The sequence below is a fragment of the Cyprinus carpio genome, chromosome A20 (assembly GCF_018340385.1).
Source record: "Cyprinus carpio isolate SPL01 chromosome A20, ASM1834038v1, whole genome shotgun sequence".
NCBI classification, from domain to species: Eukaryota; Metazoa; Chordata; class Actinopteri; order Cypriniformes; family Cyprinidae; genus Cyprinus; species Cyprinus carpio.
The window spans coordinates 21,100,398-21,123,467 of NC_056591.1; the positions used below are offsets into that span (position 1 = coordinate 21,100,398).

Genomic DNA, 23,070 nt, shown 5'->3' on the forward strand with positions numbered 1-23,070 from the left:
TATTTAGCTCAAAGTTAAAATGCCAAAACCTATTACAAAATATACTTCAAAAGGCAGAAAAATACATTTTTTATCTTAAATTACTAGAGGTGTGACGAGATCTCGCAGCCTGTGGGGATGTCGTGGCCTAATGGTTAGAGAGTTTGACTCATCGAGCGCAGCGTTAGTTCAGTTAGGCCACGGAGGCATAGGCTGCGACCAGCTCATGCGGTCAGCTGTCAAATCGCTCCAATCACTACCATTCTCCAATTAGACACGGGACATATATACGTGGCACTACTGCTCTGTAAGTATGCTCAAATGGCTCGCAACGCTCCTTCCCTCCCCATTATAAGCATGAGCATATTACCGTGCACCTTCTGGATGTCGTCTTCTTTGTTTCAGATTACTAAGGCTTTCAAGTCACGGTTGGCATGGACCTCACTGCTGAGAGACACTTATCCTCATAACCAAGCTATAGGATAGATGTCCCACTGCCACATCTACACGATTTCCACGAAGACATTATTAAGTGTCTTAATTGTCATGTATTTCCAAGCTTTTGGTTCCGGGGGATTAATGTTTAAGCTCTTGTATGTTCATTAATTTGGGAGCAAGAACCCCCATAAGGAACCATACCGCCAAAGATAAATTGTGTTCAATAAACTCAAGTAACTTGCCAAAATGGTCCTGTCTGAACTAACTCTAAGGCTGTGGGTTCGAGTCTCAGGCCGGCAATACCACGACTGAGGTGGCCTTGAGCAAGGAACCGAACCCCCAACTGCTCCCCGGGCGCCACAGCATAAATGGCTGCCCATTGCTCCGGGTGTGTGTTCACAGTGTCTGTGTGTTCACTGCTGTGTGTGTGCACTTTGGATGGGTTAAATGCAGAGTACGAATTCTGAGTATGGGTCACCATACTTGGCTGTATGTCACGTCACTTTCACTTTCACTGTCACATACACACATACACCCACACCATATAGCCTAATATTTTTTTTTTCAGAACATAATAATGGCTAAAATTGGTTTCACATACTACTGAAAGCATAGTTATGTTCTATATATTGCATATACTGAATTACTGAATATATATATACTTCACATGCAGATTCCGTGCCACCTCTACAGTACATTGCAAACACAAATTTTGTTGATTTCATTTGATTAGTAACAGCGCTATAGTATTTTATCATTTGAGTTTATTGATTAAATGTAAGAATTTGACAAAAGATAATGCACACATTAAATTATGCCTTATAAGGATAAAATATCGAGATATCACATTTTGTCATTATCGCACACTTATGTCACTTATTTAACTTATGTCACTTATTTAACTTATGTCTGATTAAAATCAAAGCCAAGAAAAATACTCATTTTAAATACACAAAATCCAAATCAAAGGTCAAAAAATAAATGGAAGGTCAATTTAAGCTACACAGTTAGATGAACAGTGAGCTCTACTGTCACATCTGGTTATTCCATAAACAAAGACAATCCTCAATTCAGAAATGAGTAATAATGAGAAATGAGAATAAGAGTTGCATGATAGCGCGTTACTCTGAACAGCTCAGTCCGGTAAACACACACTCATTCACAGCCACAATCATGCTGTTGTATTGTGTTCCTTCTTCCTCTGCCATGTCATTCCCAATAGACATGACTAAATTTAGATTTTATACATGTGAATAATACATGCAGGGTTTCTAAGGAGGTGCTAAATAATTGAGGATGCGTCTGGGAGCAAGGATTGATCTCGATGCAAATATCTTAAAGTTGAACCTCACATACAAGCTGGCTCATTCTTCATCGCCTGCAGTTTTGATTTATAAGTTTTAATGTTTAATATGTTTATCTTCAAAGAATGGAGCAAATTCACAATGAAAAAAGCTGGTTCAGCACGTTAAGAACATCTGCTACAAAGACACACAGAAACAGGCTACATGTCTTACATGACACAGAATAGCTAACATCCTTGTGTGTACTGATTTACATTCACAACAAACAGAATAAAGAATAAACTCCCATTTAAGTGACTATGAAGAAACACAGATGATTTATCAAAACAAGGAAAACACAAACATGTACAGCATTATTGGAAACAGAAGTGAATTGTGACTTCAGAAATGGCTTGATAGTCACTTTCCGCACAAGGTCATTGTCTGATCAACCTTGTAAAAACATTCGGGCTTGAAATATCATGGTCAGTTTCACAAAACTACCATTTAGCCATTCACACTGAAGTAGTTTCCCTTGAGGGATATCTATCTTATTAAAAAAAGTGCAGTTTTGCAAATTTATGAAGAGGTTATTCCCATCAATTTTGCTTTTCACAAGCCTTTTTCATTCCTCTCTCTGACCGTGATAAAAAGGTATTTTTTACTGCTGTGCCTTTAACAAAACTATCCAAAATTTCCAAACATACAATATTATATACTACCGTTTAAAAGTTTGGGGCCAGGAAGAGTTTTTAAAATTAAATTAATCCTTTCATTTTACAAGGAGCCATTAAATTTATTGAAAATGACAGTAAAGATTTTTACATTGTAAAATATGATTGTAAATAAATGCTGATCTTTTGAACTTTCTAATGATCAATGAATAAAGAAAAAAAAATTAAGCATTAACTGTTTTCATTAACTGTTTTCAACACTGATAGTAATAAGAAATTATTCTTGAGCACCAAATCATCATATTAAGAAAATTATTTCTGATCATGTAAGAATGAAAGCTGAATAATGGCTGGTAAAAAATTCAGCTTTGCCATCGCAGGAATAATTGCATATCAAAATACAAAACAATTCTTAAAACTGTAATATTATTTCACAATATCACTCTTTTACTGCATTTATATAAAAGGATCCTTGGTGAGCCTGAGAGTCTTCTTTTAAAAACTTACCGGCCTAGCAAAAAATCCTACTTCATCTTCTAAAATCTTTTGGTGACTGGTGTTCTCATATATTTCTTCACATTCACTAAGATCAGTTTCTCAGATAACCTACTTTCTTTCACTTTTTCTGGGCAGAATCACATGGCTTAATCAATTTCATATGTCGACACAGCATCAGTCAACCCATTTCTGTGCCAATGTGGATGCCTGCTTCAAACTGCGCTCTCGCACTTGGCGGCTTGGACTAATTCATGTCCTTGACTTCCTCCTCGGGCGCTGGGCCTCTCTCCAGGTGGGCTGTTCACTCCTGGCTTTTATAGACTGTGCTAGTGAGCTACTTAACATGCCAACAACCACCCATGTCTTGACGCACACCAAACATCTTCTGCAATCTTCCAAGTGCAAACACTTATTCGGGGGCAGTCGGCGTTGTGTTTTTTTTAAACAACACTCAGCACAAATCAAGGTGAACGGTTTATGTACTTTTTATGAAATGATTTAAATAGACAACCGTTTAGAGCTGCCGTGTTCTTGTAAAATGTGGCTAGCTTACACAAAGAAATGCTGATTATATTGCTGTCGGGGTTGTTTATGGGGTGAGAGGAGAAGTAATGTGTTTTTTATGAGTCATCGTGGTAAAGTCAAACACTTTTTTCAGTAAATCGGTCCTGTTTTTAAATGGATTGAGTGTTGCTTGGCTCAAAGCCGAGAGAACATCACAAAAACGGCTAATGCCTTTTTATTAGCTCTAGCTCAAGGACGCAGATGCTAAAAATGCAAAAAATCGTCATCGTCAGTGGCAAATTCTTTAAATATGAAAACATACTTACAGGCTGTGAGTCAAAACAGGCTACTCTCCCAGGATCAGGAAACAGCCCTCTGTAAAAAGTGCTGCACACATCTGAATATTTGGTTTTTACTGTTCTGGAACAGTGTTGTAAATACAACTCAACCACTGATTTCTAATTGTGTCCTCTTTTGGAAGGCCAAACAAAGTATTTTCGCTTTGGCAACGAAACACACAGCATCTCCACGACATGGCGGCAGCAGCAACAATACTACAGCAAGAATCAAAGTTATGCCTTCTTTCTTTGCGTGAACATTTAGGTGGTGTTATGCAAATCTTCCCACATCATGACGTAGATGTGGGGGCGTGTGTCTTAGAAAATTTAAATCAATATATTGTTTTCTGTAAGTGAGTAAACAAGATGATTTTCACATCATTTAGAAAAAAAAAATTCTAGTCTAAATGCTCCAGTTCTCAAAATTCCTGGGAACCAATTTTCTGTATGTGTTTTATTGTCTTATTCAAGTGATTTAACATTTTTAGTTTTTCACTAACCACGCATAACATTTTTTTTCTCTCAAAAACACATGTCATGTACATACATGCTGCTCACATATTATTATAGCCCAGTTTGTGCTGATTACAGTGAGATTAGACTTTAGCCATTTAGATATTTATAAGAAACTGAAAAAAAGCACAAATGTCAGGGCATGACAAAACTTCTCCAGGCCCCAAAAATACCCTTAGACTCCAGAGGGTTAAACGAGGTGTTTTAGGAGGGCGTGGATGAGTCTTAACTTTTATAAAGAATATCTCTGGGTTGGAGACTTTAGTCTTTGCAACTTTAGGGATCTTATCTATTCACTAACAGCTTGTAACACACCAAAGAGAAGGGAAATCTTGAAATCGCATCATATGACCCTTTTAAATCTGTGATGTGAGAAAGCAAATTGATGTTCATGCAGCTGACAGAAACATATAAACAAATCAGAAAATAGAGTGTTTATTTCAACTTTTAGTAACACATTTCCAACTTTTAAAGTTGCATCTGTTAACATTAGTTAATGCACTATGAACAAGTATTCATTTAAACAATGCAATTAATTCATCACCATGTAATTTGAAAATGCACCACATTACAGAACAGACTATTTTATCAGAGTTGAATTATCCAGTGTTTGACTGTAAGTGTTTTAATTGGGTCATTTGCTGTGGGCTACACCAGTACCAGACATGCCATCTTTGACCTTCTTACTGTGCCACCAACAGTCTTAGAACAAAAGGTGCCAATGGAACAAAAGAATTAAACATTCAAAGCCTCATTTACAATTTAGATAATCTAAAATAAATGTCAGACTATTTCCAATCACAGGCACAAACACTGATCATTTGTTAAAACATTACAAATTATTTAGTCCTTGTGCTTTAGGAAAGTCACTTTTTGACCAATGGACTATCCCCTCACTACCTTTAGTCCTCAGAAGAAATCAATTTCAGTGCTGACCTCCTTGGGCCTTGACCACCTGGCTGTTAATCTGAATTAGATGCAGTACATTAGTGTGGCTAAGGCCACACTATAGCTCGGAGCTAGCAAAGAGAAGTCTTGTTAGCAATGCTAAATGAACCTTTTAAGCTTTTTAATCATGGCTAAGAACTTCCTTCATTCACTGCCTTGAGTTCTCAATATCAATATCAGAATTAACTCTCTATCTATTGCTGCCAATGTTTTTCTAAAGAGCAGCAATCCATGAGTCAGTGCTACACGCCAAGAGTTTGCACTTTGTTGACAAATGGCACAATTTGCCAATGTTATTAGGGAAGTAACACAAAAAAAGAGAGTAAAGCAGACACTTTCATCACAACTGCTTTGATTTCCAAACAACACATCACACCCAGTTTTCCACTTTCACAATTCAGCAGGCACTTAGCCAGAGGGGATAAGCTTCTCCATGACACAGTAGCACCCGATGCTCATAGAGGAAGCTCTTCTTGAGGAGAGACACACAACACAGACTTCCACAGACTACAGCGCTCCAGAAAGCATGTTGGTGATCCTGCTGTGGCAAGATAGGAGCGAATGAAGAGTTCACACCTCTGTGTCCCCTATGAACTCTCCAATACAAAGAATGGAGTTCAAAAAGCAATTTTATTTTATCTGCAGTAAAGGTTAGTTTCTTATGGATACTGTATGTAAGGAGTCTGACAGCTGGATACAGGGCATTTTATTCTTTACTATATAGAACTTTTCTAATTTATAACATACAAAAATCACAATGGCCATGTTTTTCTTTTAGGGTGAATTTCACAAATACATGTCTAGGTCATATTTTACCCCAAAATTATGAGTAAGGGATTAAGATTTTGCAATAAAAAAATTAAACCAACTTATTTGTAATTATAAATATTAATAAATAACAATTCCTAATTTGATTTATGGATTTCAGCTCTGGTGTTTCTGCTTCAATTTTACTGGCTTTCCTGCTTTTCCTTCACTTGATGCTAATTCATATAGTGACCCTGAGCTCCCAGGTCCATTGTGACTGGATTGATTGTCTGCTGTAAAAGCCAACTCTCCAAGTAAAGAGCATAATTGCTCTTTGTTTACAGTAATGAATTCAGACATCTCATTGATCTTGACAAAATAATGTTTGAATACCCGCTCAGCATATCGGTTGCCAAAAGTGCCAAAGGCCTGGAGCGTGATGGTGCACGCTTGCTTGCATTTCCAGTTTTCTACTCTGCAAAGTGACAAAAGCGCCACCAGGAGTGATGCTACCGAGTTGTGACCTCCATAAAGAATCAAAACGGCAGCCTTATGAGCTTGTTCAGACAGCTGAAGCAAGCAGGAAGGAGAATTTGTGCACTGAATAAGACACATGACATAACGCTTGGCAGACCTCATAGCCTCCTGACGTGTTAGCGCTCATATTTTAGAAGAAAAAGATGGGTGGCGGGCAGGTGTCCAGCTGAGATCAAGATGTCAGGCAGCGCTCGGAGCAAAGCCACAACGACTCTCAGATAATTGCTTCAGTGACCTCCTGAAGCCCTCCATCAGTAATGGCAATTTTATAACACACCAGAGATATTTCCTTTCCTGCTGTATAACTGGGTAAGTGAAAGGTTCTATCCTGACAAACAGAGGAACAGACAAAAGGATTTAAAGCTGAAGCCCGCAGGTGGTGGGTTGGTAGATATTGGATCGAGAGGCTACTGGAAGGTTAAAAACCCCTTGCAAGCGATTCCAGTAAATAAATTGCATGTTTGTTTTGACAGGGCTTTGGAATAATCTCTCCATGTCATAACACACGCAACATAGAAAACATCATCTCTGCCTACAATAACAGATGACAGACAGTTATTTGGTTTCAGTCAGACAACTGAGTCCAGCCACTAATGCTGTGCATCATACGTGTAGAACATTGATCTGGTCCAGACTCTGATGTGTGAGGGAAAGGCAGGGATCTTATGCATCTTTACCACACAAGTCATTAATCTGTCAGAGTATTCAGATAAGCTTTTAAGGATTTTAACAAATCCTTTTTTGCTGGATTTCTCTGTAACATCAGAGCTGAAAAAACACATTATGTGTGATATATATATATATATATATATATATATATATATATAGATATATATATATATATATATATATATATATATATATATATACATATACACACACACACACACAGTATGTGTGTATACACATTCTGCACTGCCATTATAGAGATATACATCAAAAATTACAAAACAAAAACCCAAAAAAAATTTTAAAAAACAAACTACCCGTCACAAATTAAATCTGAATTTTCAGCATCATTAATCCAGTCTTCAGTGTCACATGCTCCTTCAGAAATCATTCTAATGTGCTGATTTAATGCTCAAGAACCATTTCAAAACCTCTTGTTTTGCAAAAAAAAAAAAAAAAAAACCCTAATATTACCTCATTTGATTATGCTGTGTTCAAAAATAGCACTTTCCATCAAGTAATTTTTTTTTCCGAAATTGTATATGTATGTATCAACTTTAAAACAATTAATAAAATAACAAAAGTATAATTTAACTTTATAATTTTAACTGTATCAATTAAAATTATAATTGACATCAAACATTACCACACAAACACCCTAACACAGTGGTTCTCAACCCACGGCCCGCCACAAATTCAAATGTGGCCCACCATGCTGAACACAATTAAAAAAAATATGCTTTCAGCTTTACATTTCATTTTAGTTTTTACATTAATTAAAAAATGTACTAAACAAATATAAGCTATAGCCTAATGTTTTTATGTACAATTATTTTGTTTTTCATATTATTTTCAGACATGAGCAGACCTACTCACATAACGTTCCGCATTTAACGAACACATACAAGCGCGCACTTTGGCAGAATTCAATTCAAATAGTCATCAACAGCCATTAGTTCGGTAAAATTGAGCATCAGAATGGACAAATTTGTTTTTAAGGGAGAAAAAAGAAATGTGGAAAATGCCAGCGAATGAACACATACAAACAAGAATAGTCGCAGTATCAGAAGTGAATGAGAGTGCTGGATTTTCGGTTTCCCCCGCAACTCACTTGAAGAAGTTCAGGCAAATGGAAATTTTCACCCATACTACGCAGCAATCATCCTTAATTGCAGAAATGTGGCAAAAACATCTCTGGAGAGAACCTCATATTATTAAATTCGAAAGTGCTTTCCATATTTGGATCAACATAGGCTACATTTGTGATCGCACATTTTCTGCAATGTCGCGCTTTATGACATGCAAGAGGAAAACATGCACTATTTTTTGAATCAGAACTCTTAAATTAGTAAGAAACAAGTATTGGATTTCATTCCTCAAATAGGATGCATGTCCTGCTTAAAAATAAACTAACTAAATAAAAATTAACAAATATAAAAATAATTAAAAAACTCACCAGTATAACACTCACAATCATTCTGTCCAAATATATACTATATAACCAGCTCTGCTCAGCTGACTCCTGTCAACTTTCTGCTCATGCCGTGTGTGATGTTAGAGTAATAGGGCTCCACCATTCAGCCATAGTTGCTGATTTCTCTGACTTATCAGATGAGATGCTTGGCCACGCCACACACACCCCCGATATAACACACCCCCTCACACACATCCGTCCCCCGCCTCTACACACACCCCCACAGAGACACAGAAAAAAAAAACAAAACAAAAGAAAGAGAATGAAAGGGGTCAACAACTGGATAAAAAGAAACAAAAATAGACTTTAAATAAGATCACCAGGGAGTTCGGCCTAGTGTTGACATTTACAAGTGCTGATGGCAATCACCTGCCACACTGGCATCTGCCAAGCTGAGGATTTGGTGAACACAGCTCTTCCTCACCACCAAATTAAGTCTTGAATCGAAATTGGTGATATGTTTCCATAGAGGCCTTGAGGGATTGGCAAGTAATGAGGTCAATTGATTTTCTTCTCCTCCGAGTGTTATGTTTTGTCAAAAGAGTTACCTATACTTCTTTAGGCGCTCCATAAATCATAAATCGACTGACAGCTTAAGAAAAGTTATTGTTGTTTCAATACAAATGCTAAAGGATGTTCACATCTGCATAATGGCTAATGGGAAAAGTTTAAAATTTTTAAATGCCTTTTTAAAGGAGTTTGAGTGATTTGGAGTCACAATAATGAGATTAGCTGAAACCTTTTCAATGCTGAAAAAAAAACTGCCCATTTTATAGTACATCACAAACAAACAAACAAATGCTGAATCCGAGTTTTGGTAAAATAAATAACTTTTTAATTTCTTTTTTATTATTTATTATATTATTTATTTATATATTTATTTATTTTTTATTATTATTGCTTAATTTAAAAATAAGTAAATAAATATGTTTATTTTGCATTAATTGAAATTAAAAACAATAAATAAATATTTTTTTATTTAAAAAATATTTTAAATCAGTTGAACTAAATTAATTAAATAATAAATTAAACTAATTAACTAATTTAATTAAAATACAAAGCATTCTACCATCGTACTAGGAATTAATGGATCAAAGTGCTTTACTTAAAGTGCTTAGTAAGTTTGACTAGTGAGTTTATCTAATTTTTTAGCTCTATGTGCTTTGAAGGGGATGACTTTAGAGGCAAAACTTCTCAGAGAGGCTTTTACTGTCAGAACACTACACGCAACTCTTTTTGCGATGCTTTGAAGCAGCACATTTCATCCCCTTTAAAGCACCTCTGCTGCACTCAAAGCATAGATAAATAACAATGCACACAACACATTTCAGGGCAATTACTGTTGGACTCCAATTTTTAATTTTTTTTTCTGGCCTATCATCATGTTCCATGAGCACTGCGTTTTTAAATTAAAAACAAATAAATCTCAAGACTCCTTCCATTCTGTCAAGCTGTTTTTGAACACAAGATCATCCCAAACAAAACATGTATTTGAACATCCTTAGACTGGATCAAGCTCACTCACTGACTTTATTTCAGTAAAAAAGGGTTAAAATATATACCATAGTTAACAATCAGCCAGGTCGAGTTTGAAAAATCACGGATAATCCTTTTAGCCTTTCTGCAATGACTGCATCCAGTTTGATTCAGTGTTTGTCTTTTCCCATTCGATGCGGCACACACTTCCCTCACAAACCTGGCACTCACCTTTTCTTCATTTTCTTATCATTGCCACAAATAGCTCAGAACAATGGGCCTAGAAATGAACAGCAGAAGGTGATACACGTCTAGGTTCAGCTGTTGAAGTAAATGTGTGAGCTTGGGATACCAATCAGTCATCCTGAGAATTCAGAAAGCAAGGAGTATTAAACCGGCTACACTGAGAAAATCGAGCAAGGATCTCCCTCCCGCACCGGGAGAATTGTTTGCACACAGGACGTTATGCAAATGCTACCGCTTAATCAACAGACTTAATATGAAAAAGGTACATAAAACACAGAAAAGCGGGGCTATTAATAAGGCAAATATGATACAAACAGCTTTAAGCGGGGTATAAGAAATTGAGGAAATCTCTTATCAAGGAGGCTTGTACATTTAATGTTGACAGTAATGGACCCAGGAGCAATGCTCCTAACTAAAAAAATACATACTAATTAAGGCTATATATTCACAATATATTTGTGAAGATCTTGCTGCTAATGTAAAATTATGCAACATCGTTGCTTTTTATTATGCCATTAAGTTCCCCTATTATATTAGTTTTGCTGAGCATCTAATAGAGTCACTAAACTTGAAAAAGTAGCAAAAACAGCACTGAATAATTTTTGTGAAACCGTTCAAATGGTCTATGATCTATTTAAATTACTCAATTTGAAGTCTGATTCAGTTGCATCATTTTAGGGTCTATGTAGCATTTGTCATGTATTGAAATGTTTTAGTACATCAAACAGAGGTAATATTCCTGTTTGCTGAATAATACTAAATAATGTTATATAAATTTTATTTTACCTTGCAGCAATAAACAATTCTTGAATCTCAGTAGATGTTCTTCTTGATTTATTAAAAAAATATATTTGACATTAATAAATTACTATAAAATAATTTAAAATGTATTTATTTAAAAAAATAATTTAAATAAAGTAAAATAAGTAAATAAATGTAAATACATTAAATAAGTACAATAAAAATAAATAAATATTTAAAATCAAATTTAAATAAATAAATTAATTAAAATAAGTTAATAAATGTTTAAAATAATAATAATGCATGTTAAAATATTTAAAATAAAATTAAAATGAATTAGCTAATTAAAATAAGTTAATATATATAACATTCATTCGAACTAAAATCAATCAGTCAGTCAATCATTCAATCCTGCAGCAAACTTGTATCAAGATACACTAAATAGCCCACATAATTAAGAGATTTGTTTTTGGTTATACCACCCTGCCCTAGTACAATCAAGACCTGCAGAGCATAATGATAACCCTAGCATCAATAAGATGATGCAAAATAAGGCTTGATTGATTATGACAGTCACTGCTAATGTTCTCAGAAGCTCATCAGTATAGTTGCTAATAGAGGCTTTAATTAGGCTGGACTCTGGCTACGACTGCTTGCTGAGAAGCGCACAGGTTTGGGACAAGTATAATAACGAAAAGGAGGTGACTCAAAATTACCAGCTGTCAGAAGACAGCATAAGTCCTACAAACTCGGCATGACCCAGTCATCTTAGTAGAGGCCTGTTACAATCCTCTGCATGAGCTGGGGCTTGACACAAACAGGGCCTAGCCGAGATTTCTGTTAGCATATGTCATGCTGCACAGCCATGACAGCTGAAGTGGAGGTAAGCAACAGGGATGAGAATACACCCAGCGCCCACATTGCAGAGATTATCATGACGTGAAATTTTCATTGTCCACATGCTTTAGCTGCCTGAAGCTGCTCACTATCATTACTGTAAAGACTGTGTAATAGAGATGGTACTTAATATTTAAAACACGATGCAAGATGAATAAAAAGCAATCGCATGAGGTACTGAAGCTCTCATTGCAGCTCCTAGTGAGCTGACTTGCTCTCTACATAGATAACTACCTTCTGAAGCAACAGTGAAGCCCCATAAATGAAATAAATCTTTAATTCAAATTCAAAAATTGATTTGAAAGTTTTAAAAGCCATTCTCCATTCAATTCTGAAGGGTGCACAACCCTGAAACGAGAGCAGGTCTTTTGACTAGACTGTCTATTGGAAGCCCTTCTGGTTACACAGTCTGCTCATGGTCAGGCAGATCCCAGGGCACTGCCACATCAGTGCTGCTCTGGTGTGCTGGACACAGCTCATTTGCTGATGCATCCATGCATACGAGACCCCCTCACTCCCCTTCATATCAGTGACTGTGTGAAAGAGAGAGAGAGAGAGCAGGGGTTTGGCCAACTGACTGCCAACATTCTCTCCTTCTCTCTCACTGTGAAAGAGAAATCTGCCCAGGAACAGTTCCCTGGACCCCAGAGGTGGACTCTTGAAAATGAATATGAGCCAGTCATTCAGCTAAACCACACAAAAGGACTTCTGTGGAGAATGTCAGTTAGGCATACGCTATTTCAATACATTTGTGGTGAGTATGGTAGTATAAAAGTATGGAACCATGGAATAAAAAAGTAATTGTGACTTTTTACCTCACAATTTAGATTTTTTCTCTCAACTCTGAGAAGAAAAGTGTTATTGCAAGTTTTTAAATCTAAGAGTTGCGAGATATAAAAAAATGTGCGAAAAAAAACGTCTTCCATTTTTTTATTGCTTGGTAGAAACAAACTTCTCACAGTTCTGACTTTTTTCCTCACAATTTTGAGTTTATATCTTTTCTTTTTCATGTTTAGTTCTTTTCTCCGCAGAATTGCGAGTTAACATTTTGCAATTTTGACTTTTCTCAGAATTGTGAATTTATATCTTCCAATTCTGAATTTATATCTTGAATTTTTCTGAGATTTTTTTTCTCAAAATTGTGAGTTCTTATCTTAAAATTCAGATTTTGTGGGATACAAAGTCAGAATTGAGAGAGAAATGTCAAAAAAAGTCTAAACTGTGAGATATGAACTCAGAATAGCAAGAAAAAAGTAAATTCTGACTTTTTTCCTCATAATTGTGATTTTATATCTCACAATTCTGACTTTTCTTAGAATTTTGAGTTAACATCTTAAATTTTATCTTCTTTTCAAGATCAGATCTTGCAATTCTCAGTATACACATCTCAAAATTAGTACTTTTTTTCTCTCAATTCTGAGAAAAGAAAGGTCTAAATTGTGAGATATGAACTCAGAACTGCAAGAAAAAAAAAGTCACAATTGTGAGAAAGTCGTGATTACCCATTTACTTCATTTTTCTTTTTAATTCCTGGGCAGAAAAAAGCTTGTCACAGTTCTCACAATTCTGGCTTTTCTCCCCACAATTCTGTGGTTATATCTCACAATTCAGAAATTTTTCAGGCTTGCCTGAAAAAAGTCTAAATTGTGAGACCAAAAAGTTTTAATTTTTTATTCTGTGGCAGAAATAATCTTCCATACAAAAAGGTTTTGTTTCAGGTGAGTCCTATTTTCTGCATATGACACAAGTAGGGACAAAAGCTTCTCCTCTTCCTCTTGTCTACAGCACTGCAGAGGCTGGTGGATAGCAACACAACAGACCTCACGAGAACTCTGGGCAGGAGGTGAGGGAGAGAGCATTAATCACAGATGAGAAGTGTTATCCCACCACTGGTGCTCTCTTCCCCTCTTCTCCTCTCTCTCTCTTTCCCACAATGCACTCATTGCAAGCAGCAGCAGATACAAGCACGTACTCTGTTTCTTCCCAAGCACCCGAGGAAATGAACACACTCTCCTCTAAAGGACCTCCAAAGTTGGTGTATGCAGAAGGGCTATTCAGAAATAAGTTTGAAGTCCACTGTGGCATCTTCAAATGAGGAAATACATCATGCAAAGACTGCCACGTGATCTGATCTGCTTAAATGGCTAGGGATTTAGTCATGGACCTGCAGAAACATCTTCCAAAGGTTAACTATAAACAAACTTAACCAGATCCTAACATGCATGCGGCAACATTTTTCTTTAACATTGTGCATCCACTAATAATGCTCCACAATCCTGCTCTACACAGCTGAATATTAAAGCTGACATGAAACAGCATTTGCTAATTATTTTACTGTAATGTATATGAAACAATGCATTTTATGCTATAGACGTTACTTACGATACTAAATGGATATTTCACCAAAAAATACATTAAATTAAAATAAAAAATATTTTATCATTTATTGTCATTCCAAATCTGTATGAATTCTTTGTTCTGTGGAAAACAAAATAAGATTTTAAAGAAAATTAAAACCCAAAACAACAATACAACCAAATAAAAAAACAAAAATCAATCCAAAAAAACTTATCAATATCAAAATAAATTTAAAATAGCTAAAGACTCCAGTCTTCAGTGTTAAAGTTGAATTTTCAGCAGCTAATACTCCATGAAAGAAACAATAATCACACTCCAGTCTTCAGTGTTTCCGCCAGAAATTATTATAATATGCTGATTTGGTGCTCAAGAAACATTTCTTATTATCATCAATGTTAAAATCCTTGTTGCACTGCTAAAAGAGGACACTGGATGCAAAATTCACTTTTACATTTGCATATAATGTTTCTTAGCAGTGTGTGGACACAACTGCCCTACAATGATAAAAATCCATTCACTCTTTTTTTTTTTATCTCCAGAAAACTTAAACAGTCTCAATTATCAAGCGTTTTGGATTCTCTGAGCAGCATTTAAAGAGGCATGTACCAAAATGGATCGTTGTGAACAGTTGTTTTACACGACCATTGAGAAATTTTAACCAATGTATGCTGCAGACATTTTTTGAAGACCCTAAAGCAGCATACCAATTTGTGGAAAATGGGCATCCAATGTTAATCTTTAATATTTTATACAAAACATGACCCATTTTTTTCAGGTTTCTCTGATAAAATAAATTTGTCATAACATTATAGATATCTTTACTGTCACTTTTGAACAATTTAATGCATCCTTAAAAGTAATAAATCCTTTCAAAAATCTTACCAACCCAAACTTTTGAACAATAATGTATATGACTGCCTGTAAATTTGCTCTTTAAATGGAGTTAATTGGTTAACAGATGTTCAGGAGCAGGGCCACGCCACCTGACTTCCTGAAACCGCCATATAAAACATACATATACAACACATACTGCAACCTCATACCCTACCTCTCGAACCCACCCCTCTCGAACCCACCCTTCCCTCCCTTTCTGATCCATTCAGCCCACCTTATTCCACATTCTCTTTCTTTCAGGTTGTACCGGGGGGTCTTAATTGTCTGGCCTAAATATATGATAGAGACGGTACCCCCACCCTGAGTCTCTCAGAGCCATCAATTCTAGATGCCCTGATCAACCTGACCATCATCCCATTCCCTCTACCCCTTTGTCCTCTTTCTACTCTTCCCCAACACTCTGTTCAACTAACTGTTTCATAGCTTGTTTGTGGTGTGTTCCTAGCTAGTGAATATGTAGAAAGGGATATATGCCTGGTCTTTTGCATCATTCATGCTCATTTAGAGAAAATAAACACAAATATCATTTCAATACAATTCTGCATGCCACCTGCTTTCCGCAGGTGGAGAAACGCATGTTAATTTCTGTGCATTAGCCCTGCAAAGACAGAAAGCTTAAGAGATGGATTATCATGAAGCGATCAGTGTACAATTCTGATATTAGCTCACACCATGGGCCTTTCATTATCATACAACTCTACTTAATTACTTTCAGACTGACACTCCCTTACTGTGTAATGATGCATGCAGCCTTACTAATGTCTGAGATGCTTGTAAATGAATGGTCGAAGGCTCCACATCTATTTCGGCTGGGAGAGAAACCTAATTAACTGAAGGTGCCGCACTGTTGCTCTGACGTGGGAAAACAATGGGACCGAAGGCGAGTCTCGGAGCCTGCTGCAGGTGCCGTTTGGAAAAAAATGTGCAAAGTGGCTGGCTAGCAGTGAAAAGACAGCACTCCCTCCCAGATGCCTCCTCTGTAATCCACATAATTATCTCTGTGTGTGTATGAAGATCGAGCTGTCATTACTGTAGTTCACATCAACGCCCTTTCAACAAGACAAATCCATCTCCATATTACTGAATCGAATTAACCTCCAGGTTATTTTCATTAATAAATATGAGATAAGGAATTATTGGACACTTTGTGTTCTGTCAAATGACTGTGTTTTAGTGAAAGAGAAGACAAGCAAAATTTGCTGATCAATTGTGTTCTTGTCAGCTAGATAAAATGAGAAGTGGGAAGAGGGAGCGAGAGAGCGGTTGCCTCCATAGTTAACCGATCAAAGAGGCACTTATTCGCTTTAGGAGAAAATAATGAACGAGTCCATTTTTCAACACCCCGATTTCTGTGTGGGGAACAAAGACGATCATTATGCATCTGGGAGCTTGAGGGGATGATTGAAAATGTTGTCTATGGATCCAGACATAACTGTGTATCTGGGGAGGGTCTGAAACATAAAGAAACATGTTGTGAGGCGGCAAAACAGCACTGGCACATATTTCCAGCTACAATTATCAATTTCTTCTCTGAGATGTTGCTGCAAACAAAGACATTTCCAGAGAAAACACATTATGAACATCCATTTGAGGTCACCTGGTTGCATACACAAGTGGTAAGACAAAGACTTATGCTACACTGCAGATAAATCTCTGGAAAAACTTGTGCCTGAGCTGTGTCTTGATAAATGCTTTTGAATCTTGCTGAATGAAACAGATTTAAACAGCAAATATTATGTAATGGATAATGTACTGACACATACAGTCTTTATCACTAAAACTGTTATTTTGTATCACTCTGAAAGATGTGTGATTGGAAATAAATGATTGGCTGAGTGTACACTATCCTGAATTGTACAGCTTCTTACCATAAATAAAGAAATCGAGATGAATTATAATAATACTAATATTACTAGTAAAAGTAAAACATTTTTATTGCTATGCACATTTAAAGATAAATGGTTAATATTATAATTCTATTAAGATTTAATGAGCATTATATGATGCAAAAGTAATCTAAATTAAAAATACTGAGATTTGCTACAGATTACATTTAGCTATGTTTATATTTATTAAGATTTAATGAGCATTAGATGATGCAAAAGTAATCTAAATTTAAAAATAGGGGAAATGAGCATGACTGATTAATTGTCAAATATCGAAGGTTATATATTCAACACTGATAAATACATTTTTAAAAATCTCTAGTAAATGCCCATATGGGACTGATATCTATCCATATAGTGTACACTACTAAACAAACATGTTCCATGTCACAACATTTTAAACAACTTGAAAACCATAAAAAAAAACTTCAATAAAGTGGACATTCAAGAAAGTTAGCTTGTCTCAGCTTGGTGGGTTCAAGGAATGACCCAAACTGTGATCCTCCGAAGGGACACCCATGAACAAAATGCTAGCAATAAACTTCAGGCCTTGACAGTGTTTTACACTCTGTAGGAACAGTCTCAGCAGCCAGCGGTGGGACTCAACTCAGCACTTCTGCTGACACAGATATATGTCTTGTCCCTTTCAATGCTTCAGAGAGAGCTTAATTCAATCATTGTCATATTGATCCTGGCACCATGCATTCCCCTGACACTGGCCTACTGTAACAGCTTCTGTGTTTAGAAGTCCAAGCATTATTGAACATGCAATGACTTCAACAGTTTCCTACATAACATCTGACAGCCCCTAATGATATTTCTTATTGCGCATATGAAAGTGTGCATTGTGACCCATAGAAAAAAAAAAACAAAAAAAATATCTCAAAAATATCCCATACACAAAAACAAAAAAAAAGAGGACATAATACAACAACCTTAATAATCTAATAATAACAACTCAAACATTTTTTATTAAATTCTTCCAAGACATCCACATTCATTCTACAGCTCTATACTCCTACTATTTCATCAACTATCTCAGTTATATCATTTTTTTTTAAATTTCAATTTCATTGTTGTAAAATACCCAGTAAACAATTTTTAGTTAAAAAAAAAAATAAATAAAAAATTAATAATAAAAATCTTCTGGGAACATTTGTTTTTTGTTCTCTGAATGTTCCCAGTACGGACATCCTAATATTCTCTGTTGGTTATCCAGGAAAGTTTTCTTTAGGCAACTACAATGTTACCTTTATGTTTAGAGAATAAAATAAAGGATACCTGAAAAGTACCTTCTCATTTTATGTACTTCATCATAAGGAACAGTTTAAAAAACACCTGAAGACAAATTCCCTCAGGTATACAGTCAGAAGGTTAAGCTCCCTTGGGAAGCAGGTGTGCTTCAATATTGTAATTTCCACAGCGCCACGTTCGGATCTGTTTCATCAACACACACCTAATTAAATGGCATGTGTGAAGTCATTATAAAGCACCTCAGCAGCCTTAGGGTTATCTCAAACTCAAGCAAACTAACAAGGAGCTTCAGGTCTGTAATTACAAGAAAACAGAGAAAAAAAAAATTAAATCGGGATTTTTTTATATCTACCTATGTGAGTGTATTAGCCATTCCCCCAAACATAGCTTTTTGCAGTAAAACAGATCAGACCATCAATAAGGGAATAGCGGTTCCTGCTCTCCTCTTTGGAGAAGGGGCACCACAAAGCCACTAAAAGCTCCCACCAAGCGCTCTGTCTGCACAGACACACAGCTGCCTTTTTCCTCCGCTATTCGCTGTATAATATCTCCACAGGAAAATCAGTCGTAACAGAGGAAGGTCTATAAATACCGGGGTGAATGGAGCCGATACCTGCCTGTGCTCTGTTACAGCTCTTTATGAGACACCGGTGGTCACCATTAAATTTTCTGTCCCCCTGACATCACACCTGAGAAGGTATACCGGTAATGCAAAGAAAAGCTCTTGTGTACAGCGCATCTCATGCTGCAGTCATGTTACTTGAGGTATTATGTGCAAAAAGCATGACATCAGTATCCAAACATTGTTTACAAATGTTGCCTTTAAATAAAAGTCCTTTGGACAGACAAGACGAAAGTAGAGATGTGATCTAACACATCATATATATATATATTATATATATATATATATATATATATACACACATATATTATATAAGGACACCCTTACTGTTAACACAGTAATTAAGAGGGTAATGAAAACAGTCAGACACTTCTAATCAAATACCTTTCATTAACTGATCATCAGCAAGTGTGAGCAGCTCTTTAAAAGCGTACAATTGCCAGAAGAAAACTTCTTCTCTCTAAAAAGAACATGGCAGGATAGCTTAGGTTTGTGAAGCCTTTGGACAGACAAGACGAAAGTAGAGATAACAATGTCCTTTGGACAGACAAGACCAAAGTAGAGATGTTTGGCCATAATGCACAGCGCCATGTTTGGTGAAAACTCCCCAAAACTTTTTTGGGTAAAAAAAAGCCAAAACTCTGATCAGAAAATGATCATACAGAAAATGATCACTTCAAGTAATTGCTGCTAAAAGTGGATCTACAAGCAACAGAATCATGGGGTGTCTTGAATTTGTCACACATGGCTTTTCCATGTTGAATTTATTTTTCTAAATAAATAGAGACCCGGTGTGATATGCTATGTGTTTTTTTATTCAGGTTTTAATTTCCAAATTTTAAGCCCTGCTAAGGACCAGATGATTTTTTTATTATGTCCTGGTATGGAATAATATATATATATATATATATATATATATACACACACACACAAAGCTGTCATATATATATATATATATATATATATATATATATATATACACACACACACAAAGCTGTCAGTAGTCAACATTTAATCTAATAAAGTAATAAAGTATATATAATAATATTATAAATATATAATAAGTCTCTCAATAAACTTTTAAAAAACCTATAAAAAATCAAACAAACAAAAAACTACAAAAAAACAACAAAACAAAACATAAATTCAAAAAAATTAGAAAAAAGTTTAAAATAGGTTAAAAAGAGAGTTAAAAGTATAACGTCTAGTGCAGGACACTGCTGCCACTACTTGAAATACAACACCAAATACAAATTTAACATATTTTATCATGAAACGTAGCCTATGATTAAAATATTTAGCTCAAACTAATGTGTATGACTTCACTGCATCCAATGGGATTTGATTGTCTCATGAAAAGTAGGCTCTGATATTATTGGTTAACATTTTTCCATGCCCCTACGACCTTGGTTACATCAACAAAAAATCAAAGGACATTAGAGTTCAATAACACGCACTGATGAATCATGCAGTAACCTGGGTCAATTCTAATTTATGTTGCATTGGAAAAACTGCAATAAATTAGATTTCGGTGTATGAGAATGAATGCTGAGGGAGAGTCATGTACAGGCTTGTAATCAGAGAACTGCTGTATCCACGTTTGAGGGAGTTCATTTCACGATTGCATTAGAGACGCTGATTGTTGTTTGTGTGTGTGGGTGGGGTGGGTGGGGGTTAGAAGCAGGTGTAGCAGGTAATGCAAGAGATAAAAAATAAAGGCTCGGAGGAAGGCAGCATGCTGAGCTCCTATTAACAACCCGCATTCAAGCAATATCAACACTGGAGCCTGGCCAAACTTCTTGATGTGTCTCATATTCAGAAGCATTTCTTGAACCATTATTTACAGACTTTGTATAATCAACTGGTTATGTTTTAAACAGACAAAAACAAATGCACTGCACTGACACCTACTGAATTTGACTCTAAACCAGAGCTTCTTATCCATGGGGAAACAGTCAATTATACAGTTTAGCTGTCATTGCACCCCTATATTTCACTTCAGAATTCCACGACCAACCAATGAGAAGAGACACATAATAAAGAACTATATATATTTAATACCAGGAGCGGCAATCGCAAGCACAGCAAAAGGAATGAAAAGCCTGTAAAGGATTAGACTGTACTCACAGCCAGGATAATCTGCAAGGAACTGTGGGCCACCTCCACATACTGGTACTCCAGCAGACAGCTGGTGATGCTGATGTAGCGATGGTCCTCCGGGGCCCAAGAGGGAGGAGGGGTGACTGGGGTCACCCTGCACCCCGGGCCGTTCTCCATCCACCAAGAGCGATGCATGGAGATGTTGAAGGTCATAATCAGATCTGTGTCCTGCAGGAGAGAAGAATGAGTCAGAAGAGAAGCTTTATTAAACATTACCTACATTCAAGTGATATTTATGGTTTCTGAATAATCAGTTATCAATGTTTATGTTTCTGTTTTACCGAAATGCAGAGAACAGTGGAATGGCGTCAAAACTATATTCAGAACAAACACCAAAGATTGTCAGTGACTTAATTTTTTTTTTTTTTTCGTTTTTCACTAACCACACATATACCTAACACATATACCTAATAACAACCACTCCAGAATAGTTTAATCAGCCTAAATCCAGTCCACTCTCCTTTATTGACAGCTAAGAGAGCAAGGCATTCATTCTCTCTAGTGAGATGCCTCACATTCTACCATCTAGAAAATTGATGATTTCATTAATTTGTTTATATTAAAATAATCATATATTCTGGCTCACGATCAGTGTAACACATTCACCCTACATTTAAAAAGTCAGATGTTGTCTGACACTGGAAATGGGATCCCTAGAAGCCATTGTAGGGCTTGTATTTTGTTGTATTATTAATCAGTTTGAAGCTTTTTAACACTGAGGCAGAATTATTTAAGTGGCTCTTATGTGGTTAATTTCGAGACATCAAAGGGACTCACAGAGCAATAACCAGCCAACACAAACTTATAAATGTGGCATGAGATTAATTCCACAATCAAGTGGCGGAAGAAATCACATTTCTCAAATCCCAAATTCACTTTTGTGTGCCATTTTTCAGCCTTAATGATCTGCATGCTGGCGACTGAAGTGTTTGCAATATCCTGGGTCATTTGAGTGAATGCCAGTTACACGAGTGGAGGATTATTCACCAGGGCTTCAAGTACGCAGAGAACATATTCAAACAAATCCATCAGTCTTAGAAAACACATGCCAAGCCTAGACGCAAAGCAAAAAGAAAGAAACAGTGCTCTAACTCTCACACCTACAGATGCATGACTGCATAAATCTGATGTACAAGTCAAGTGCTCTAAGAAATCCCTCTAAAGAGCAGCGATTGTGCATTTTAAAGCCAGATTTCTGGTCCTACAAGTGTTGAAGCTTGGCACTGAGCGTGGTATTCATGTAGGAACCTGAAGCTCCCCAGGAGACATTTTCCTCCTGAGGAAAAACAACAACAACAATAGCTTAGAAGTTGTCTTAAGAAGTGCTTAAAGAAATAAAGATAAGAATTTTCTGACTTTAAGTCCAAATCTTTTAGATTTTAGGTTGACTATATGCTAGTGCACCACTAAAAACCGACAAAATGAATCTTTAGCAGATTTTTGCTCTACAATTTAGTCTTTCTCTTCCATATTGATGTCTCATGTCTAATCAGTGCTCTCTACAACAGAAGCAATCAAACTTTGCCATGGATATTAAATGTGATTTCTTTGCACGGTACCCCTTTCCTATAATATAATGTATGGTAGTGCAAATGAAACAAGCCTCTTGAATGGCCTTTTGAAATGCATACTGTATATGTAAGCTATATTGGTTTGAAAGAAAATAATACACCTTTACAAAGCAAGGGATTGACAAAAAAGAGTTACTGACAGTTATTACAGAAAAAAAAGAGAGGATTTAAAATAAATGCTGTTCTTCTGAACTTTCTTTTAATCAAAAACTCCAAAAATACCAAAATACCATATTTTGAAGTATCATGTGACACTAAAAACTGGCTCCTGAAAAGCACATATTATATAAACTATTTATTAAAGTGGAAAACAGTTATTTTAAAATGTAGTAATATTTCACAATTTAACAAGTTTAGTTTTGT

At 36.0% G+C, this 23,070-nt stretch overlaps 1 protein-coding gene across 1 annotated transcript in view; it reads right to left on the minus strand.

The window, feature by feature from the left end:
• The window catches only part of LOC122149018 (sodium/potassium-transporting ATPase subunit beta-1-interacting protein 2-like), a 34,540-nt gene extending 13,216 nt beyond the window's left edge, over positions 1-21,324 (minus strand). The window contains exon 1 of the mRNA XM_042778113.1: positions 21,104-21,324. Within this exon, the coding sequence (XP_042634047.1) occupies positions 21,104-21,289 (186 nt within the window). The 5' untranslated portion in view covers positions 21,290-21,324. The remainder of the gene's footprint in view (positions 1-21,103) is intronic.
• Positions 21,325-23,070: the final 1,746 nt, after the last annotated feature.